Source organism: Podarcis gaigeae (genome assembly GCF_964106915.1).
Source record: "Podarcis gaigeae genome assembly, chromosome: 3".
NCBI classification, from domain to species: Eukaryota; Metazoa; Chordata; class Lepidosauria; order Squamata; family Lacertidae; genus Podarcis; species Podarcis gaigeae.
The window spans coordinates 64,205,928-64,223,427 of record NC_139680.1 but is presented as its reverse complement, the minus strand read 5'-3'; the positions used below and the strand labels follow the sequence as shown (position 1 = coordinate 64,223,427).

At 40.4% G+C, this 17,500-nt stretch overlaps 1 protein-coding gene across 3 annotated transcripts in view; it reads right to left on the bottom strand.

Annotated features, from left to right (window-relative positions):
- ADGB (androglobin) overlaps positions 1-17,500 on the bottom strand; it is a 63,411-nt gene that overhangs the window by 14,395 nt on the left and 31,516 nt on the right. For all 3 annotated transcript variants that reach the window (XM_083731600.1, XM_083731599.1, XM_083731601.1), the window contains 12 exons: positions 15,587-15,701; positions 14,278-14,445; positions 13,135-13,270; positions 11,093-11,218; positions 10,199-10,292; positions 7,771-7,905; positions 6,958-7,111; positions 6,484-6,671; positions 5,522-5,706; positions 4,205-4,401; positions 2,480-2,591; positions 312-496 (listed from right to left, as the gene is read on the bottom strand). In XM_083731600.1, coding sequence (XP_083587726.1) covers positions 312-496; positions 2,480-2,591; positions 4,205-4,401; positions 5,522-5,706; positions 6,484-6,671; positions 6,958-7,111; positions 7,771-7,905; positions 10,199-10,292; positions 11,093-11,218; positions 13,135-13,270; positions 14,278-14,445; positions 15,587-15,701 — 1,795 coding nt within the window. The remainder of the gene's footprint in view (positions 1-311; positions 497-2,479; positions 2,592-4,204; positions 4,402-5,521; positions 5,707-6,483; positions 6,672-6,957; positions 7,112-7,770; positions 7,906-10,198; positions 10,293-11,092; positions 11,219-13,134; positions 13,271-14,277; positions 14,446-15,586; positions 15,702-17,500) is intronic.

Below are 17,500 nucleotides of genomic sequence, written 5' to 3'. Positions count from 1 at the left end.
ACATTAGTGATGCAAATTGCAACTGATATTAATATTTCGTTGCTCCAGCAAATTCAAATAGAATTTGAATTCAATTCAATTTGCATTCCATTCAGTTATACAGGATCTCAAGACAGCTGCCTAGCCAGGCAGAGCTGAAATATAGCACAATACAGTGTGTGTTTCAGCCATAGCACTAGAGAGTGAACATATTAAAAATATTTTACTACTTTCCCTTTCACTCCTGGAAAAATATAGAAGAAATTTACACTATACAACATCATTCAGAACATTTGAAAATGCACTTTATGAACTCGTTTATTTATTATTACCTGTGATTCGGGCCTAACAACAGTTACGGGTTTTTCTTTAGCAGCTTTTTCTGCCTTCTCAGTTGTTTTCTCCTTCACTTTTCGACCTCCTTTGGAAGAGCCTGCAGATTTTTGTCCTTCCATGTTGCTGTGAATGTCTGGACTTAGGACACTTACACTTTCTTCATGTTTTTCAGTAGGACGTGCTGTGTAAATTTCATTGTAGTGTTTATTTATGCTTTCCATTTATGCTTCTGGAGCTACATAATTGTTTGTTACCGAAGAGTTTACTTTTAGGAAACACGTCTTAAAAATTATGCACTCTCCCTTATTTATGACAAACTGTTGTAAATTTCACTTTAAAAGTAAAATGTTCTGTCCTAGCTACTTAATTTGGACACTAAAATCTACCCTAGATGGCACTGTTGTCTTACATTATGAAATATTAGGATGAGAGATGAAAGCTCATAGAAGTGGTTTTCTATTTTTCCATTTACACAATAGCGTTTTTTTGGAAATTATCAAGTGACATGTTCTTTTGATGCAGGACTGTATCAGCATCTTTGAATAAAAAATATTTTTAACTACATCCAGCATGTCTGCAACTCTTCTTGACAGCCTCTTTCTGAAAATGGATGCTTCACACTCAAAACACTACCACTACTTTTCCAAGTTAATATAATGATAGACTTTCAGGAAGTATTTTAAATAAACAAAAAGTAACTTAGATCTTCTTGGGAGAAAAGCAATGACAAACCTAGACAGCATCTTAAAAAGCAGAGACATCACCTTGCCAACAAAGGTCTGTATAGTAAAAGCTATGGTTTTCCCAGTAGTGATGTATGGAAGTGAAAGCTGGACCATAAAGAAGGCTGTCCGCCAAAGAATTGATGCTTTTGAATTATGGTGCTGGAGGAGACTCTTGAGAGTCCCATGGATTGCAAGAAGATCAAACCTATCCATTCTTAATCAGCCCTGAGTGCTCACTGGAAGGATAGGTCGTGAAGCTGAGGCTCCAATACTTTGGCCACCTCATGAGAAGAGAAGACTCCGTGGAAAAGACCCTGATGCTGGGAAAGATGGAGGGCACAAGGAGAAGGGGACGACAGAAGACGAGATGGTTGGACAGTGTTCTTGAAGGTACTAGCATGAGTTTGACCAAACTGCGGGAGGCAGTGGAAGACAGAAGTGCCTGGTGTGCTCTGGTCCATGGGGTCACGAAGAGTCGGACACGACTAAACGACTAAACAACAACAACAACTTATAACTTAAGAACAGTTAGTTGGATAACAATGAGTGGTCTTAAGAACAGTCAGTCACAAGGAAGGTGGGCTGGCCAGCTGATCCCACACAGACCCAGGTGGAACACGCAGTCCACTGTACACAGAAAATTAAAAAATAAATAAATAAAAAGCACAGGCAACAGCTTCTTCCAATAGCTTCAGCCACAAGGGAAATAGGGCTGGCTGCACTCAGCCCTGGATAGAACCATCACCATCTAAAAAAACCCAGTTTCATATCCTTTGACATGCATAACTATTTCAATCATTATAAAGGATGGTAAAAAAAGTTATCATTTGAGGGCATAATTCAAAACAAATGGCACTCCAAAGTAGAAGTTGGAAAAATAAGACCTAATAAATAAATTGTGACATCAGGCTCGTAGTATGAGAGCAACAGTTCATCTTCAATTGTATGTTCATATTTGTTCATTTCAGCACACTGTTTCTAATGTCTTGGTGTAAGAGAGGTAATAAGATACACTAGCATACTAAAGAAGAAAAAAGCTACTCCCAGAGAAATTTGCACTCCAGACTTATTGAATTCCTAAAACCACCTACTAGGAAGAATGTCCCATTGAAATTCATGGCACATATTTCAGAGTAAAAATGCGTAGGATTGCCCTGAGACTTAAGCACCATAGTTTTAATGGACTTGAATATAATTGATTTTTTCTGGTTTGACCTCTCTCTCTCTATTTAATAAAGTTTTGTGCTACCATTCAGTAAAAACTTTCTCAGGGTGGTATTAAAGGCATTTATCAGAAATAATTTGCTATTTGTAAGTTCTCATCACAATTCTGTTAAATGTAAGTTACATAATTAGCTAACTGAAATCAAAGAAATTGGTGTTTCAGTTATGACGCATTTCAATAAAAAAATAAGCATGTAGCAAAGTCACTCACTCACCTTTGATTTCATTTTTTTCCAGTTCTCTCAGTGCCTGAACAAATACCAATTGGTTCTCAGTAAGTGGCCAACTATTATGCAACACAGAGGCTTGTATAATATACTTGTGAGGCTGTAAGAGCGAAATGCAGTAAATTACTTTTTTCAGAAATAATCACAGCTTCTTATTTTAATATTTTAAAAAACCTTGCTTTTAGCCACCACCCCTTTGACTACTATATTGGATTTCTGTAGGGAAGGAAAGAAGCGTCAAATAAGGTGCTTGAAGAATCTGAATGTGTTGAATTCCTGTGCAAAACAACCTGATCTAAACCTCTCAGACTGAAATGCAGGTTGAAACTTAACTAGCCACCAGTTCTTTCACTTCTCTGAATGCTAAGATGCAGATCTAGGCTGTTTAGTATCAAAATATGCACTTAAATATGTATATTGAAAGGACTTTTGGAATAATTTTTAGAAATGCACAAATTAATGCAGAAATGGAATGGGATTATGGGTAAAAGAGGCAAGAAATACCATGATGGGGTTTGCCCAACTATATGCCCCAGACAAGGGGGCTTGGTTTGGAGGAGCAGAAGAGAAAAAGCAGGTCCGGTGCCCTCAAGGAAAGACAGAGCACACCCCAAGGCATTACTGGGCTGCCTCTTTGAGAACTTGAGCATGTCCCTTAACTCCTTGTTTCCTACAGGTTCGCTCTGCAGGTGACTGTGCCCAGCAAAGGCATGGGTCAGCACAGGAGAGGAAGCAAACATGACATACAAAAGCTGCCCTATCTGTTACAGGTAAACTTGCACATATTACTTATATATTTGAGGCATTAGGCACTTGTTACACAGAGGTCTCCAAACAACCTGCAGCTTATTACAAACATAAGCATCAATACATTATAATATGAACATGTACCTTGGATACCAAATATTGTATTACCATGCATTTATGTATATTGTATAGATTTAATATCAGCTGAGGAAGCCCTTCGGGGTGAAACAAGGGAGATATCCGGAAACCTTGTTCTGCCCAAGTTAGCAGTTTGCACCTACACCAGCCAGTTAGTGCCAGCAGTCTACATCAGCTGTGTTGTTCTTGTTACCTTGAGGGCTTTTCTATTTTCACCTAAGGATTGTGTTATACAGAAACTTACAGGAAGAAACAATAAGAAAGCCTGAGGATTGTGTTATACAGGAACTTACAAGGAGAAACAATAAGAAAAGATAAGTAAAGAAGAAATGTATTAATATTGTAATTAGTCTCATAGGTTATGTACCGTACATATGAACTGTATATGTTGCACATACTGGGCTAGACCTCTACATTAGGAAATAACCAATAAAATGTTCACAGTTATTAATATTCAGCTTGTTGCCACCACAAGTATGTCCCTCCATTTGGCCATTCAGTAGCCCTGGGAAGAACAAAAGCACGATTTTAACATGCTAGAGTGGCGACTTGGCAAGATAGCCCCACTGCTGGTGGTGCCTTGTTCCGTTTTGCACAAAGCGTTCTGTTCTTCCTTTTCATCTAATTCCAAAACCACATTTAGCAGGAATCTTGAATTACCTGAACCTTGTTTTCATCCTCTTGTTTTAGATAACACTCCCCTTAGGAAACACGATACCTAAGAGTTCACTCCTGGGGAACTGCTTTGTTCAACCTTCCACAGGAACTTTAGGATAAGATGTTTATTATTCTCAAAATTCCTCCACAAATATATTTAAGATCTCTCACCTGCTGAAATAAATTTTCATCAAGAACAGGGGTAACAATAGTTTCTTCTTCTGTTGAAGTTGGGCCTTCCTGTGACATCTTGGCTGCAGACTTGACATTCTTCTGAGCTGCCACAGTACCTTTTTTCTTAGAGACTGCAACTACTTCAGGTTCCTTTTTGGGAGTGCTTTGGGCAACTCCACCTTTACTTGATGTTGCTGGAAGAGAAAATAACACGTTAAAGAGTATTTTAGCATTTAGTCATTTGTCTTACTAATTTCAATTTTATATCTACTTCTGTAATTCTCTCCTTCTCCTGCTTTACCTACTTATCTACTGACTCTTTCTAAGGATGTATATCCCAACCTTCATAAACCTTCCCAGGGAATTTTAAAACATAGTAAAATAAATAATATAATACTGAAATACAGATAACCACAACTTCCAAAATGCTGATATCAAACAGTATAAAAATTAGATAAAATACCTATTTAAAATCCAATGAAAAAATAAGAAGTCTTCACCTGACACCTAATTGAGAGAGCCAAGTCTTTTCAAAGACAGCATGTAATAATTACGTACCACCACCAAAAAGGCCAAAACTGTTTTTCACCCACTAAATTTATAATGGCAGAACTTCCCAAATAATATTTCAGCCCATATGGAGATTGGTGGTCACACACACACACACACACACACACACACTCCTTTAAGTTGAATAATTCATGTTTTAAAATGGAATTGGTCTCTTTGCTCTTTATTCTTTTGAATAATACAAGTTTGAATAATAATTAATCCAGAAAAACAGCTCAGAACTGTTTATAAGGAGCTTATAAATGTAGATTAGTCTTGGCAAAAGAATTGCTTGATTGGAAGCTTGTTAGTTCTAAGTAAAGCTTAACCATCAGAATGAGGAAGTATCACATCAGACTTTGCTATTCCTGCTATTAGTTGCTGTGAGACGCCTAATAGCACCCTAGTGGAAATCTCTAGAGTCAGTGCCCAAATAGATGTGGTGTAGCAACATATGAGATATGGCTCTCCTGGAACACCTAACTTACCACTGTAGGGTAATTTGAGGGGAAGTTTGATTCACTTGACAAGGAATGGTATACCCATTCTGAATGGTCTGATGGTCCATATGCCGGAAACAGATTCTAAATATGCAAGCCTGATCACTCAGCAGCAAGCATGACAAAGCAAAGTCAGTAATCCTTAAATGAGGTCTTAGCGTATGCCACAAATTATTAATGCAGTTATTAAGGCAGATGCACATGCAAATGTATTGGCAGTCTCTTTGTCCACAATAATCATAGCAATTCAGTTTACCATACTTACACATGCTACTTAGAGGCCGCTCATTAGATATGAAATAAAATGCAGGAACAACAGCATGACCCTTCCCAACAGAGTGCACCATTTCTTCCTCAGAGTCCAGAACTTGCACTTTAATGATTACATCTGGCTTGGAGGTCTGTACTTGCACAGTAGCCATAAGTGGTGTTGTTACTTTTACTGCATACCTGAAGGAGAAAGGGGAGTAAATATATATAGTTAACTGAGGCAGATTTTATTATTTTAAGCAAGTCTAAGATCTCAATCCTTAAAATAATGTTATTAAAGAAGGCAGCCTAGCCCCAGCTCAGTAAGCTCTGAGATGGAAGTTAACACATATGTTTAGAACAGGCCATTTGTTGCTATGGAAACCAGTTATCAAAATGAAACTGCAGTTAAAATGCAAGGTTTGACTACAATAAACTTTCTGAACAAACATTAGACAAATGATAAAAAAGAGGCCTGTGCAAAGCCCTGAGTCCCCTAGGAACAATCACATACATGTTTGCACAGAAGTGAGTCACTACTGAGTTCAGTGTGGTTTACTCCTTCATGTTTTTAGAATATAAACCTTATTTCCTAGATCATGCAAATGTCTTGAGATGAATGCGAGATAGAAAAACAACTTTCATGTCTGACTTTCAGAAAGACCAGGACTTGACCCAGCATTTTAGAAATGCCCAACGATGTGCATTTGGGGAAAGGTATAAAAGCATTACTGGGACAGCTCAGTTAGCCAGAGCATAAGGCTTAATCTTGTGGGTTTAAGCTCCACATTTGACAAAAATAATCATGCGTTGCAGGGGTTGGACTAGAATGACACTCATGGTCCCTTCCAACTCTAAAATCCTATGATTCTATGATTACTACTCATTCATGCTTCAGTAAGTAATATCCTCAAAGTAACATATGAACACTCAAATAGGGTACATATGGAAATACCTTTGCTGTTTCCTCAATTTTACCTGAATATAATATTCTTAGCATTTGGTACATAATAGTCCTTAACTTCTTTAATGGAATATACATTGTTTATAGTCTCACGGGAAAGAACTGGAAGAGGACTGTAGGAACCTATGAGTCGAAGCCTCCATTTCCCAGCCAACACTGGTGACTCACCAGTTTGAACTTCAGCCATAAAAGTATATCCTCTCTGAAATTAAAGTTAATTTTGTTAGCTATTAACACAATATGATACAATAAGTACTGGTAAATAAAGAGCAAATATTATAGCTGCTGCTGATACAATACTGTAAACCCAAAAATGGCCCTACAATAGTCAAGACTTGTACATTATGAAGAATTACAGGTTGTTGCATTCACAGTACCTGGGGAAAATAATTGTTATTTATATCAGTGTGTAGTAACAGGTCCTTTGTATCATTTTGTTAATAAGGTAGTAGTACTGTAATTACTATGAAGATGTTTGTATTTATCACCTTATTCTTTGTATAAAGATGGGGTGCAACCCTGAGAAAGATCCGAGGCATTTCTTCCAATGTATCATTGTCTACAACATGTAATGCGCATGTAGGTATGGAAGAATAAAACTTTGCTGCTATGATCATATCTTCTGGAACATAAAACACCTCTCTATAATAAAAGGGAGAAAAGGGTAAAGTAAGGATAAGGGGATCTGTCTATCTCCAATTCATGCCTTTTTTCAGGTTTTACCCATACAGTGGTACCTCAGTTTACGAACTTAATCCGTTCCTAAACCGAAACTGTTCTTAAACCAAGGTGCGCTTTCCCTAATGAGGCCTCCTGCCGCTGGTGCCCTTCCACCGTTTGGATTCCGTTCTTAGACCGAGGTAAAGTTCGCAAACTAGGACATTGCTTCCGGTTTTGCGGAGTTCGTAAACCGAATCATTCGTAAACAGGTACCACTGTATTTCCATGTCACTTCCACCATGAATCTAATTTTTTTAAAAAAACACGTTTAAAATGCCTATTTACAGGCAGATTTTGACATGCTTAAACTGCCTAGAACTGCACAACATTCAAAGAAGGGTTGCAATCTAGTGAATATCAAAGTTCTGAGCCACATGTCAGTTCTAGAGATGGAGATCAGATAATTTCATATAAAAATTAATGAAGACTGAATTCCTCAAGCATGGCCTTCATGAACAAGTACAAGAATGTTTCAACATGTGGTCACTTGGCTTTCAGTCACACAAACAGAATTAGCAGTTAAACTATAATATGATATATGGTAGATGGTCTGTATGTGACTCATCAATAACAAACCTCACCTGAAGACCACAAACCAAAAATTTGCTGGCTGGTCCGCATATGTTACAGTATAATCAGCAAAAGATGTCTTAGTCCACTCATCTTCAGCACAACGGTATTTTTCAAGTGACTTACATTTACTTTTGAACATATCTCTATGAAACACAACAAGAAGAATATAAAATAATCAGTTGAGATCATAACCAACAGTACTGAGCTTCAAGCTGCCTCCACTCTATGTATACATAAGATATAATAGCATCCCAAAGATTAAGCAGTGGCAATTGTATTATGAAAAAAATGCTTTCCTCAACAAGCAACAAATTACTTGTGGCAGAGGCATATCAAACACTTTAAGTGTGGGTCTACTCAATCTCACAAACGAGGGATCAAGTTTTCCAGATGCTGCTAAACTACAACTCCCATCAGCCCCAGCAAGCAAGGCCAATGGCTTCCCCACACCAGAATAAACAGTAGGAGTCTGATTTAAAGGGCAAAAGGAATATGGGATGAAGGGTGCTGAACTATACCCCAATCTGAGGATTACCTCTGTTTAACTGGGATTTCACTTCTCTGTCAGCTTGGAGCAAAAACCACAATAAGCCTCACTACACACCTTTTTTGCTCTTAAAGCCAGACCTCCCTTGTTCCTTCTGCTTTATGCTTAATTAGCCAGACCTATATCTCATGCTGGCCACATGACCCGGAAAATCTGTCTGCGGACAAATGTCAGCTCCCTCGGCCAGTAAAGCAAGATGAGCGCCGCAACCCCAGAGTCGTTTGCAACTGGACTTAACTGTCAGGGGTGCTTTATCTTTTTATATTTTAAGAGCTGGCCAAACTAAAAGTAGCACGGGAGATGCTCAAATGCATCTTTCAACATCTGTTTTCCTGCTAAAACCAGCTGTGATGCCCCCCACTTTGGATCACGGCCAATCTAATTCACACATACACCAGCTGCTATTAGCTGTAAAAGGAAAGTGTGCTGTGGAGAGTGAAACTCATACTGTTTCAATATATTTTACTGTCTGAAACGAATAGCAGTTCCCAGAGGGAGGATTTAGATTAGCAGTGTGACCCAAATCTAGCCCTACCCACTCTCTGTGGCTGTTTTTGGAGAAGAATAAGATGTCGGGGGTTGTATTTCTGAATCTTTCACATCACATCTAATGTGGCCCTGAGAAGTAGCAGAAGTTCAAAGGGAAGTTAAGATATGATCATGCAGCTTTATCACTGGACACTAGAAATATATTCTATACATTCTTTTAAAAACTACTTTCTCTGTATCAATGTAATAACTATGCTACCTCCAGGCTGGCATAGTTTAGGGATCCAATTCTGGGGTCTATCAGGAAAACAAAGGAACTTTGGATCCAGCGGGTCCAGGGTTACCTTTTGTCTGCCTCTGCAGTACCCTCTTTCAGACCTTATTGCTGGCTGAAGCTGAGCTGTCAACACAGAACAGGTGTGTACATTGGAGAGGCAGTGTCTCAATCTGTGAGCAAGAAGAAACCTCTTGTGGATTCAAGTCACAAGTCTGTTCTTACTGAGCGGTGCAAAATCTATAAAGCCTTAAATGGCTCAGGACCACAATACGTTTCCTTTCCTCATATGAACCAACCCAGTCCTTGCAATCATCATCTGAGGCCCTTCTTTGTGTGCCGCCTCCATGAGAGGTCTGGAGGGTGGCAACACAGGAATGGGCCTTTTTCTTGGTAAACTCCGCACTTGTGGAATGCTCCCCCCAGGGAGGTGCCTGGCAAATCTATACCATTATAAACTGGGGGGGGTTGTTTTTGCTTGTTACTATGTTATGTATTTTTGTGCTTTTCTATTGTAATCCAGTCTGTGATCCTTGGGATGATGGGTAGAATAGAAATGTAATAAATAAAATTATAAATATATAATCCTTTTCTAATGATGAAAAAAAATTAAGAAACTTGGCTTCCACCTTATCAACTAACACAGTTTGAAGACAACCGTCTCTACTCAGTCAGACTATAGCCCATGTAAATCTATTCATGCAGGGCTCAGTCATTTATCTGGGACAGCAATCTGGTGTCCTTAATACAGATGTGAATGTGGATCAATAAACAGAAGAGATGTTGCCCCATTTGCCAATTTGCACATAAAGGTAACATTACATTTAATTCTTCAGTAACAAATTGATGTAAAATTCATAGTCTGTCTCTTGATTTTTTTATCCTGAATATAAAGCAGAATAAAAATTGATTCAATGGTTAAGCAGGGTGTTCTTTAAACTTCACTTTTACATCTGAAAAACTAAATATAGGGATGCCCAAAACTGGGCTTCAGTACTTTCCCTATAGCACTTCCACAGGGTCAGGTCAGCTTTTATGAGAGAAAATGAGGGGCGCGGGGGAGGTGTTGTGAGGCAAAACATGGGATTTATATACGTGACCCTGCAGAAACCATACTTTGTATTACCTCAAAAGTGTCAAAGAATATTGTTCAAAATTTGGCTCTATTAGAGCCCACAACTTTTGAAGTGTGTCTTTGACTTTAGCATTCTCCTTAGTACCTGAAAAATAAAAAGACAAATAAAAACAAATTTCGCTATTAGTAAATATTCACCATAGTTATCATTCCTAAACACTGGCATGAAGAAATAAGGTAAAATATAAAGCTCTGAGAGTAAGCAGAATGAAAGCATGTCTAACTGAAAAGACTATCTAACCAACACTTCTGCAAGACATCATCTGAGGACATTTGTAGCCAACAATGCCATGTTTTGCACAAAGAAATAGCTTTTATGATATAATGACCAACTGCATTATACAAGCACTGTGGTGATTCCTATGGCATTCTGTGAATAATTCAAGATTCTAGGTGTCGAGATTGGGCCCTGGCCCCCCAATCTGAAAGTCAGGAAAATGGCTGTTTGGCAGCCATTTGGAAGTTCTATGTCCTTTCCACTCCTCAACTGGGCTTCTGGACAGAATCTTCCATCCAGATCCCTTTACAGGAGTACCCTCATATATCACACCTGATAAAAAGGCAGGGTAATGAACCATCTCACCCCTCTGGGAGTAGACTAAAGAGTCAACCCTTATCTACCACATGAGCTGGCACCCAGTGCAGCCCACTTATATACTTCAGTGGTGGACTGGAGTGAAGCCTTGGTTCCTTCAGTCCATTTCTGCATGTAGGCCTCTATTAGCCAACTTAAATTTAGAGTTTTGGTGGGATATCCCATCATCCTCCGTGGCTGGTTGAAGCCAAAGCAAATGGCTGTCTTCAAAGGAGGAAGGTGCTGCCCTGCTCCGTCCCCTAGGGGCTGTGTCAGGACGCAACTGTCACTTCTCTCAGAAGAATCCTGACCTGGTTTTCTGCCATTCATTAGTAGCCGCACATAAGACCCTTTCCAGGCAGCCTGCAGTTTAAGTGCAACTTTCTCCTCTTCAGGTGTGGGTTCTTTGCTTTGCCAAGCAGAAACATCTGTCAGCTCTAAAAAGAAATTAATACAAAAGTTACCTGCCTGTGAGATTACAATACTTACGTCATGTCTACAAAAACCAACAATGGAGTGTTTTATTGTTTTATGATGAAATCCTCTATACTAATACACATCTACAAGTGTGGATTCTTATATAGTCACACATAAGAGGGATCATTGCAACATTTGATTGCAGTTCCCACTTGTTCATTACAATCTAGGAACCCAAAGAAAGCAGTCTAATGCAACATTTCTGATGAAAATATGTGGTTCTGTACTGTTTCCCTGCAAAATGTTTTCAGGTAACTGGATACTGCAGGACATTTACATGAATTTAGATCAGTTTGATAGATCTGAAACATTTTTCTCATCTAATGAATGTTTATTAGACCTTACGTCAGCAAGCTTAGTGCTGCATCTATCAGTAAAAACCCAGATAGGCCAGGCAGCAAATCAGGATGGTTGGCAGATTATGTGCCCCCTCCCCCGAGCCCACAACTGGCTGGCTGCCTTTCCCTTATGCTGCCTGCTGCCACCTCATTCTGCCCCTGCTCCCTCCTGCCCCCTATTTGCTGCCAAGAGTGGTGGCATATACTCCATGACTTGCTCTGGGGATGGGGTACAGAGTAAGGTAATGTCAGTGAAATCTCCTAGATAGTGTCTGTACTACAGCTGAAAATTACTGCTTAAGTTGCCTTTTAAAAAAAGAAGAAGATTTAAACAGTCATTTGCTGCCAATGGAGAAAAACGGCAGCCCAGAGCATCTCTGAGATGTCTTGGTTTAAGAAAGGAGTCCTTTGTTGGAAGAGTGGGAGTGGGAGGGAGTAGTTGGTGGAGGGGAGGAAGAGGAGGAGGAGGGGAGCAGCAGAAATGATGATGGCATCTGCTGCTCTCTCAGGTGCAATATCTACTGTTGGTCTTGGTTAATCCTGATAGCCAAAAATGGAACCTCAGTTTTCAGAGGCAATTGACTGCTAACTGTTAGATGCTAGGCAGCAACCACAGTAGTGGCTTGTAACTTCCCGGACCTTGGCCTGGCAACTATTGGAAATAAAGCACCTAGTTTTGGTCCAAGATGACCTCAAACAGACAGCACGAACAGTTTCATCCTCCACACTAGATGCAATGCATTTACACTTTAAGTCTGGGAACATAAAATGCAAATTGATTTTTGTATTGAGTGCTAGACTTATGTCTTGCAAGCTTAGGTAAGTGATGTGCTGTTCTCCTAGTGTCAAATGCTAATTAAAACTGAAATCCAATTAAAGTTTAAGAACATATATAAGACTGGTTTTTTTTTTGTAGGTGTTGCAGAGCATTTGAATGATTGCAGTGCTGTTGAAATGGGAAAAGGATGTAGCTCAGTGCTAGACCATATACTTTGTATGAAAAAGCTCCCAGGTTTGATCTCTGGCATCTCCACATACAGATGTAAAAGACACCTGCCTGAAATCTTGGAAAGCTGCTGTCAGTCAGTGTCAGCAATACTGAGCTAGATGGAACAATGGTCTGTCTAGAGAATCAACAATGTTCAAGTGTTGCAGGGCTGTTATTGCTAACATTGTCCTAGTCTTCCGTTGTATTCCTTTGCTTGTGTCTCCACATTGATGCCCCAAATGTTGGGATCAAAGATGGGTAAACCTCAAGAGTATCACACAAAAACCAAACAAGATCAATGGCATAAAGGTGTGCTGATACAGAATTAAAGTTAGCAGCATCATGTTAGCTCTGCTGTATGAAGTTCAAAAAATCTGTAGGCTCCATCAGTTATATGAGAGAATACCACCTAGGAATTTTGTGTCTGGTTTGTTGTGTTAAAAATGGCAGGACATCTCAACATTCAGCAGAATTTTTCTGTAATGATATCTTCTTAATAGATTATTTAAAAATAAATATTACTGGTACATTATTCATGTTTTACATATACCTGAGGAGTCTGTGTCTTCAACAGACACATCACTGTCTTTAAAATCCAAAGTGAAACATCTGTAAGCAAATTTATAGTTGAGAGGAACATTCCCCAATGTCTGTTTTATCAAATGCCAAAAAGCATTATTGAAAGCCTAAAATGTAAAAGAGAAATGGTCAGTAAATTATTATAAATAAATGTTCAAATATTTTCTACTAATGATTTTCAGAGGAAAATATTACCGAACACATACCCAACCTGTATATTTGACTACTAGATAGAGTGGATTTGTAGAATCTGTAAAATGGCTCACTCCAACTAAATGAGTTTTCCTTTTGATATTTCAAACCAGCCACATAATGTGATCACTATCTTAAGATATGATCAGATATCTGCCTAGTGACATTATTGTTTCCAAAATATTTAATTGCATAAGCAACCAGACAACCCAGCAGCAGCAGCAACAACAGCAGTTAGCTGAAAGCTACATCCAAAGTCAAAGTATTTTGTCTGAGAAAAGGGCAGTTCAACAACATGTTAGCTACTGCAACATGGGCAGCATGATCCAAAGGCTTGCACAGCCATAGCTAAAGGGACAGTCCTTTGAGATAAGAGGAACACAGCTGCTCAGTGGAGCATATTGTAATTGTCTCTAAAACTCATACTTCACTTTCTCATTATTTATATAATGTACTGAAAATTAGAGAGTGGAGATCTGTTCTGAAGACAAGGCTGTTGATCTCATCCATTCTTCACTGTGTCTGCATGATTTGAAAAATGGCCCTTGTGTGCCACACTGGCACAAGGCCATAATTTCATTTACATAGTGACCAAGGATCACCTCAGTCCAACAGCACAGCTGCTGATTCTATGCTCTTATGTCACTAAGCAGCCAGAGAACAGGCATCAGTGTGATTATTAGTTCATACCATCCAGAATATGGGGTTAGGTTTCTTGTCAACATTGAGGAAGATCTAGACTTTTCAAAGTATCTGATGTGAAATTCACAAGAGCATGTTTACAGGAATTCATGAGAGACAACCTAAATTTTCATTATCAGGAGTTTCAGCTAATGGGCTGCACTAGAAAACAATCATTTGGAAAGCACAATATATTCTGCATGTTAACAGAAGGATAAGATTCTTCTTGGTTTTTTTTTACCTTGAAGTGTTCTCTAGTTGTTCCTGGAGCACAGAGGCCAGGAGGACAATGTGTTGCTTCCAGTGTCTTTATGGCTGCGGGAAGGTTTTCTGCATTTCCAAAATTCAGTATCACATTTCCAATGGCTTTCATGATAGTGGTGGCTTGTTCTATGAACCGATAGCTTTCCTGAGGAGAAAATACATAAACTACCATTAGTCAGAACTATTAAAAATATATCACTATTTCAACAACATGCACATGGTCAATTCATTAGGAATTACTGAAGCACTAAACCTGTGTTAGTGACTATTACATTCGTATGTAATTTCTATGAGGGTTTTTTTTAATGTCCCCGGGGAGAGGAAGGAGGGTTCCACATAAAGAATCATTTGAAAAATCTATGAATTCAATATACTGTATTGGCCAGAATATAAGCCGCACTTGCAAATAAGCCACACCTTTAAAATCTGGCTGCTTGGGGGAGGCTTGGGAGCCACCGATGGGATGGGTGCCATTGCCCTGTGCTCCCAGGCTGCTCTGAGCGGGGGGTGGGGGGAGAGCCATGCTGCTTTGCCAGTGCCGTAAGGTTGCAAATATAAGCCGCACTTTAACTTTTCACGATCAGAAGTTGGAAAAAAAGTGTGGCTTATTTTGGGGCCAATACAGTAGATCAGATCAGAAACCACAGAAACCTAAACATAGTGAAGAAACAAAAGGGAGGAAACTACTGAATGAAGACTGAGCATGCTCAGTGGGTATGGAATGCTGTCTGTCTGCTAGAGGAAAGCTTAGAAAAACAGGAGATGATTGGAGAAAGAATAGAATGTCTGGAACCATGAACAGAAGGACTTTACCCTGTAATGCCACTTGTATAAATGTATTTGCTAGCTCTGTTAAACCTACAAAAAAAATCCTCTAGAAAGAAAATCCAGCAGAAATTGAACCACAACTACTTTTTTTAAGAGCTAGGTGAGATCCTCGTGGAGCTCAGTCTGTAGAAATTTTGCAGAATTTTCTCCCTGTATGATTTGGAGAAAAAATGCTGGGCACTTACCTTTGGCCATCAGTGGGGCCTGCAACCAAATTTCAAAATTGCATAAGCAGTTGTATGTTTTAGCATTATTTTGTGATGATGCAAGTGTCTTCCAGATTCTGCCCATTTTAAAATTAAATTGCAGGATAATTATGGATCTGTGATCTTTTCCATTCAGAAACAGACTAACTACTTCTCGAACAAAACTTTAACTTCAATAGGAATTAAAACTTGACAATGAACATTTGTTTCTCCCAGTGGGAATATAGCTCCAGTTGTTATGGTAACAAATACCTTTTCAAGATTTGGCAGGACAATATCCTCTTCACCAAACACACATGGGACCATGCTACAAAGATGGATATGGTGCCCTACAGGAGAGCTCGCAGTGAAGAGTAACACATGGCGCCTACATTTAAAATAAGCACACTAATGAACAAAGAAACTAAAACATAACAGAAATTCTAAACAGTCAGTGTAAGTAAAGCCCTCTTGTCTCTTTCATTATTTATTGCTTGGCTCTAAAAAAACATTTAATGTATAAAGGAAAGAGAAGTCTCTAAGACTATTTGGTGGACCACATGTATTTGTACACTTAGAAAAAAAGTTATATGTGAAAAAGTGCTAAGACTTGTTGGCATTTCATCCACCCACTAGCAAATAAATATGTAGCTTATTTTGCAAAGTAAGTAACCATAGCTATCTTCTTCTTTGTGCAAGAACAGATGCCTCAGGTGGGAGTTGAGCTCTCCCTTGTGGCTGAAACTGAGGTGGGAATCAGAGAGTTCCTGGTATAAAAGCTAAGCTGAAGAAGAGATGAGGGACTAGTGAGACACGTTAGCACTAAAAGTCCAAACCATACTGAGGTAAAAAACAACAACACTGACAGCCAGGGAGGGAAACTACCACAAAGGCACTCCGCCTTAGAAAAAACACACATACAAAACTGACAAAAATCACAAATGGATTAGAAAGAGGAGGCCAGAAAGGCAGCACAAGCTGTGTGAAACCGAGAAATCAGATTGTGGCTTTCCAAGGGAGAGGCACACAGCAACTTCTTTGAAAATGTCAACATTTCCTGTCTGCAAGCACAGGGAGGAACAAGATCCCAGTTGGAAGTGTCCTGTTGCCCACTTGAAAACAGAGAGTTCCTCTGCTGAGGCTTAGCCGTACCATGAATTAATTTATTTAAATATTTAAAACTGTATTTTTCATAAAAGATACAGCAAGGGGGTATACAACATACAAAGAGACAATAGCTTTGATAAAAGCATAAAGGTGTGTTTATTTACCGTATTTTTCGCCCCATAGGACGCACCGGTCCATAGGATGCACCTTGTTTTTTGGGAGGGAAATAAAGGGAAAAAAAAATTTCCCCCCCAGGTGCCCTGCGCTAAGCCCGAAGCTTAGGGAGCGCTGAGCTCAGCGCACCCCAAGCTTCTGGGTGCTGGCAAGGTCTCCGCTAGCTCTGGGAGAGCCGCGCAGCTCTCCCAAGGCTAGCGGAGCGCTGTGCTAATCCCGAAGCTTGGGGCGTGCGGAGCTCAGCGCGCCCCAAGCTTCTGGGTGCCGGCAAGGTCTCCGCTAGCCCTGGGAGAGCTGCGCGGCTCTCCCAAGGCTAGCAGAGCGCTGCGCTAATCCCGAAGCTTGGGGTGCGTGGAGCTCAGTGCGCCCCAAGCTTCTGGGTGCCGGCAAGGTCTCCGCTAGCCCTGGGAGAGCTGCGCGGCTCTCCCAAGGCTAGCAGAGTGCTGCGCTAATCCCAAAGCTTGGGGTGCGTGGAGCTCAGTGCGCCCGAAGCTTCTGGGTGCCGGCAAGGTCTCCGCTAGCCCTGGGAGAGCTGCGCGGCTCTCCCAAGGCTAACAGAGCGCTGCGCTAATCCCGAAGCTTGGGGCGAGCGGCGCTCAGCGCGCCCCAAGCTTCTGGGTGCTGGCAAGTCTCTGCTAGCCCTGGGAGAGCCGCGCGGCTCTCCCACGGCTAGCGGAGCGCTGCGCTAATCCCAAAGTTTGGGGCGCACGGAGCTCAGCGCGCCCCAAACTTCTGGGTGCTGGCAAGGTCTCCGCTAGCCCTGGGAGAGCTGCACGGCTCTCCCATGGCTAGCGGAGCGCTGTGCTAATCCCAAAGCTTGGGGCGCACGGAGCTCAGTGCGCCCCAAGCTTCTGGGTGCCAGAAGGTCTCTGCTAGCCGTGGGAGAGCTGCGCGGCTCTCCCAGGG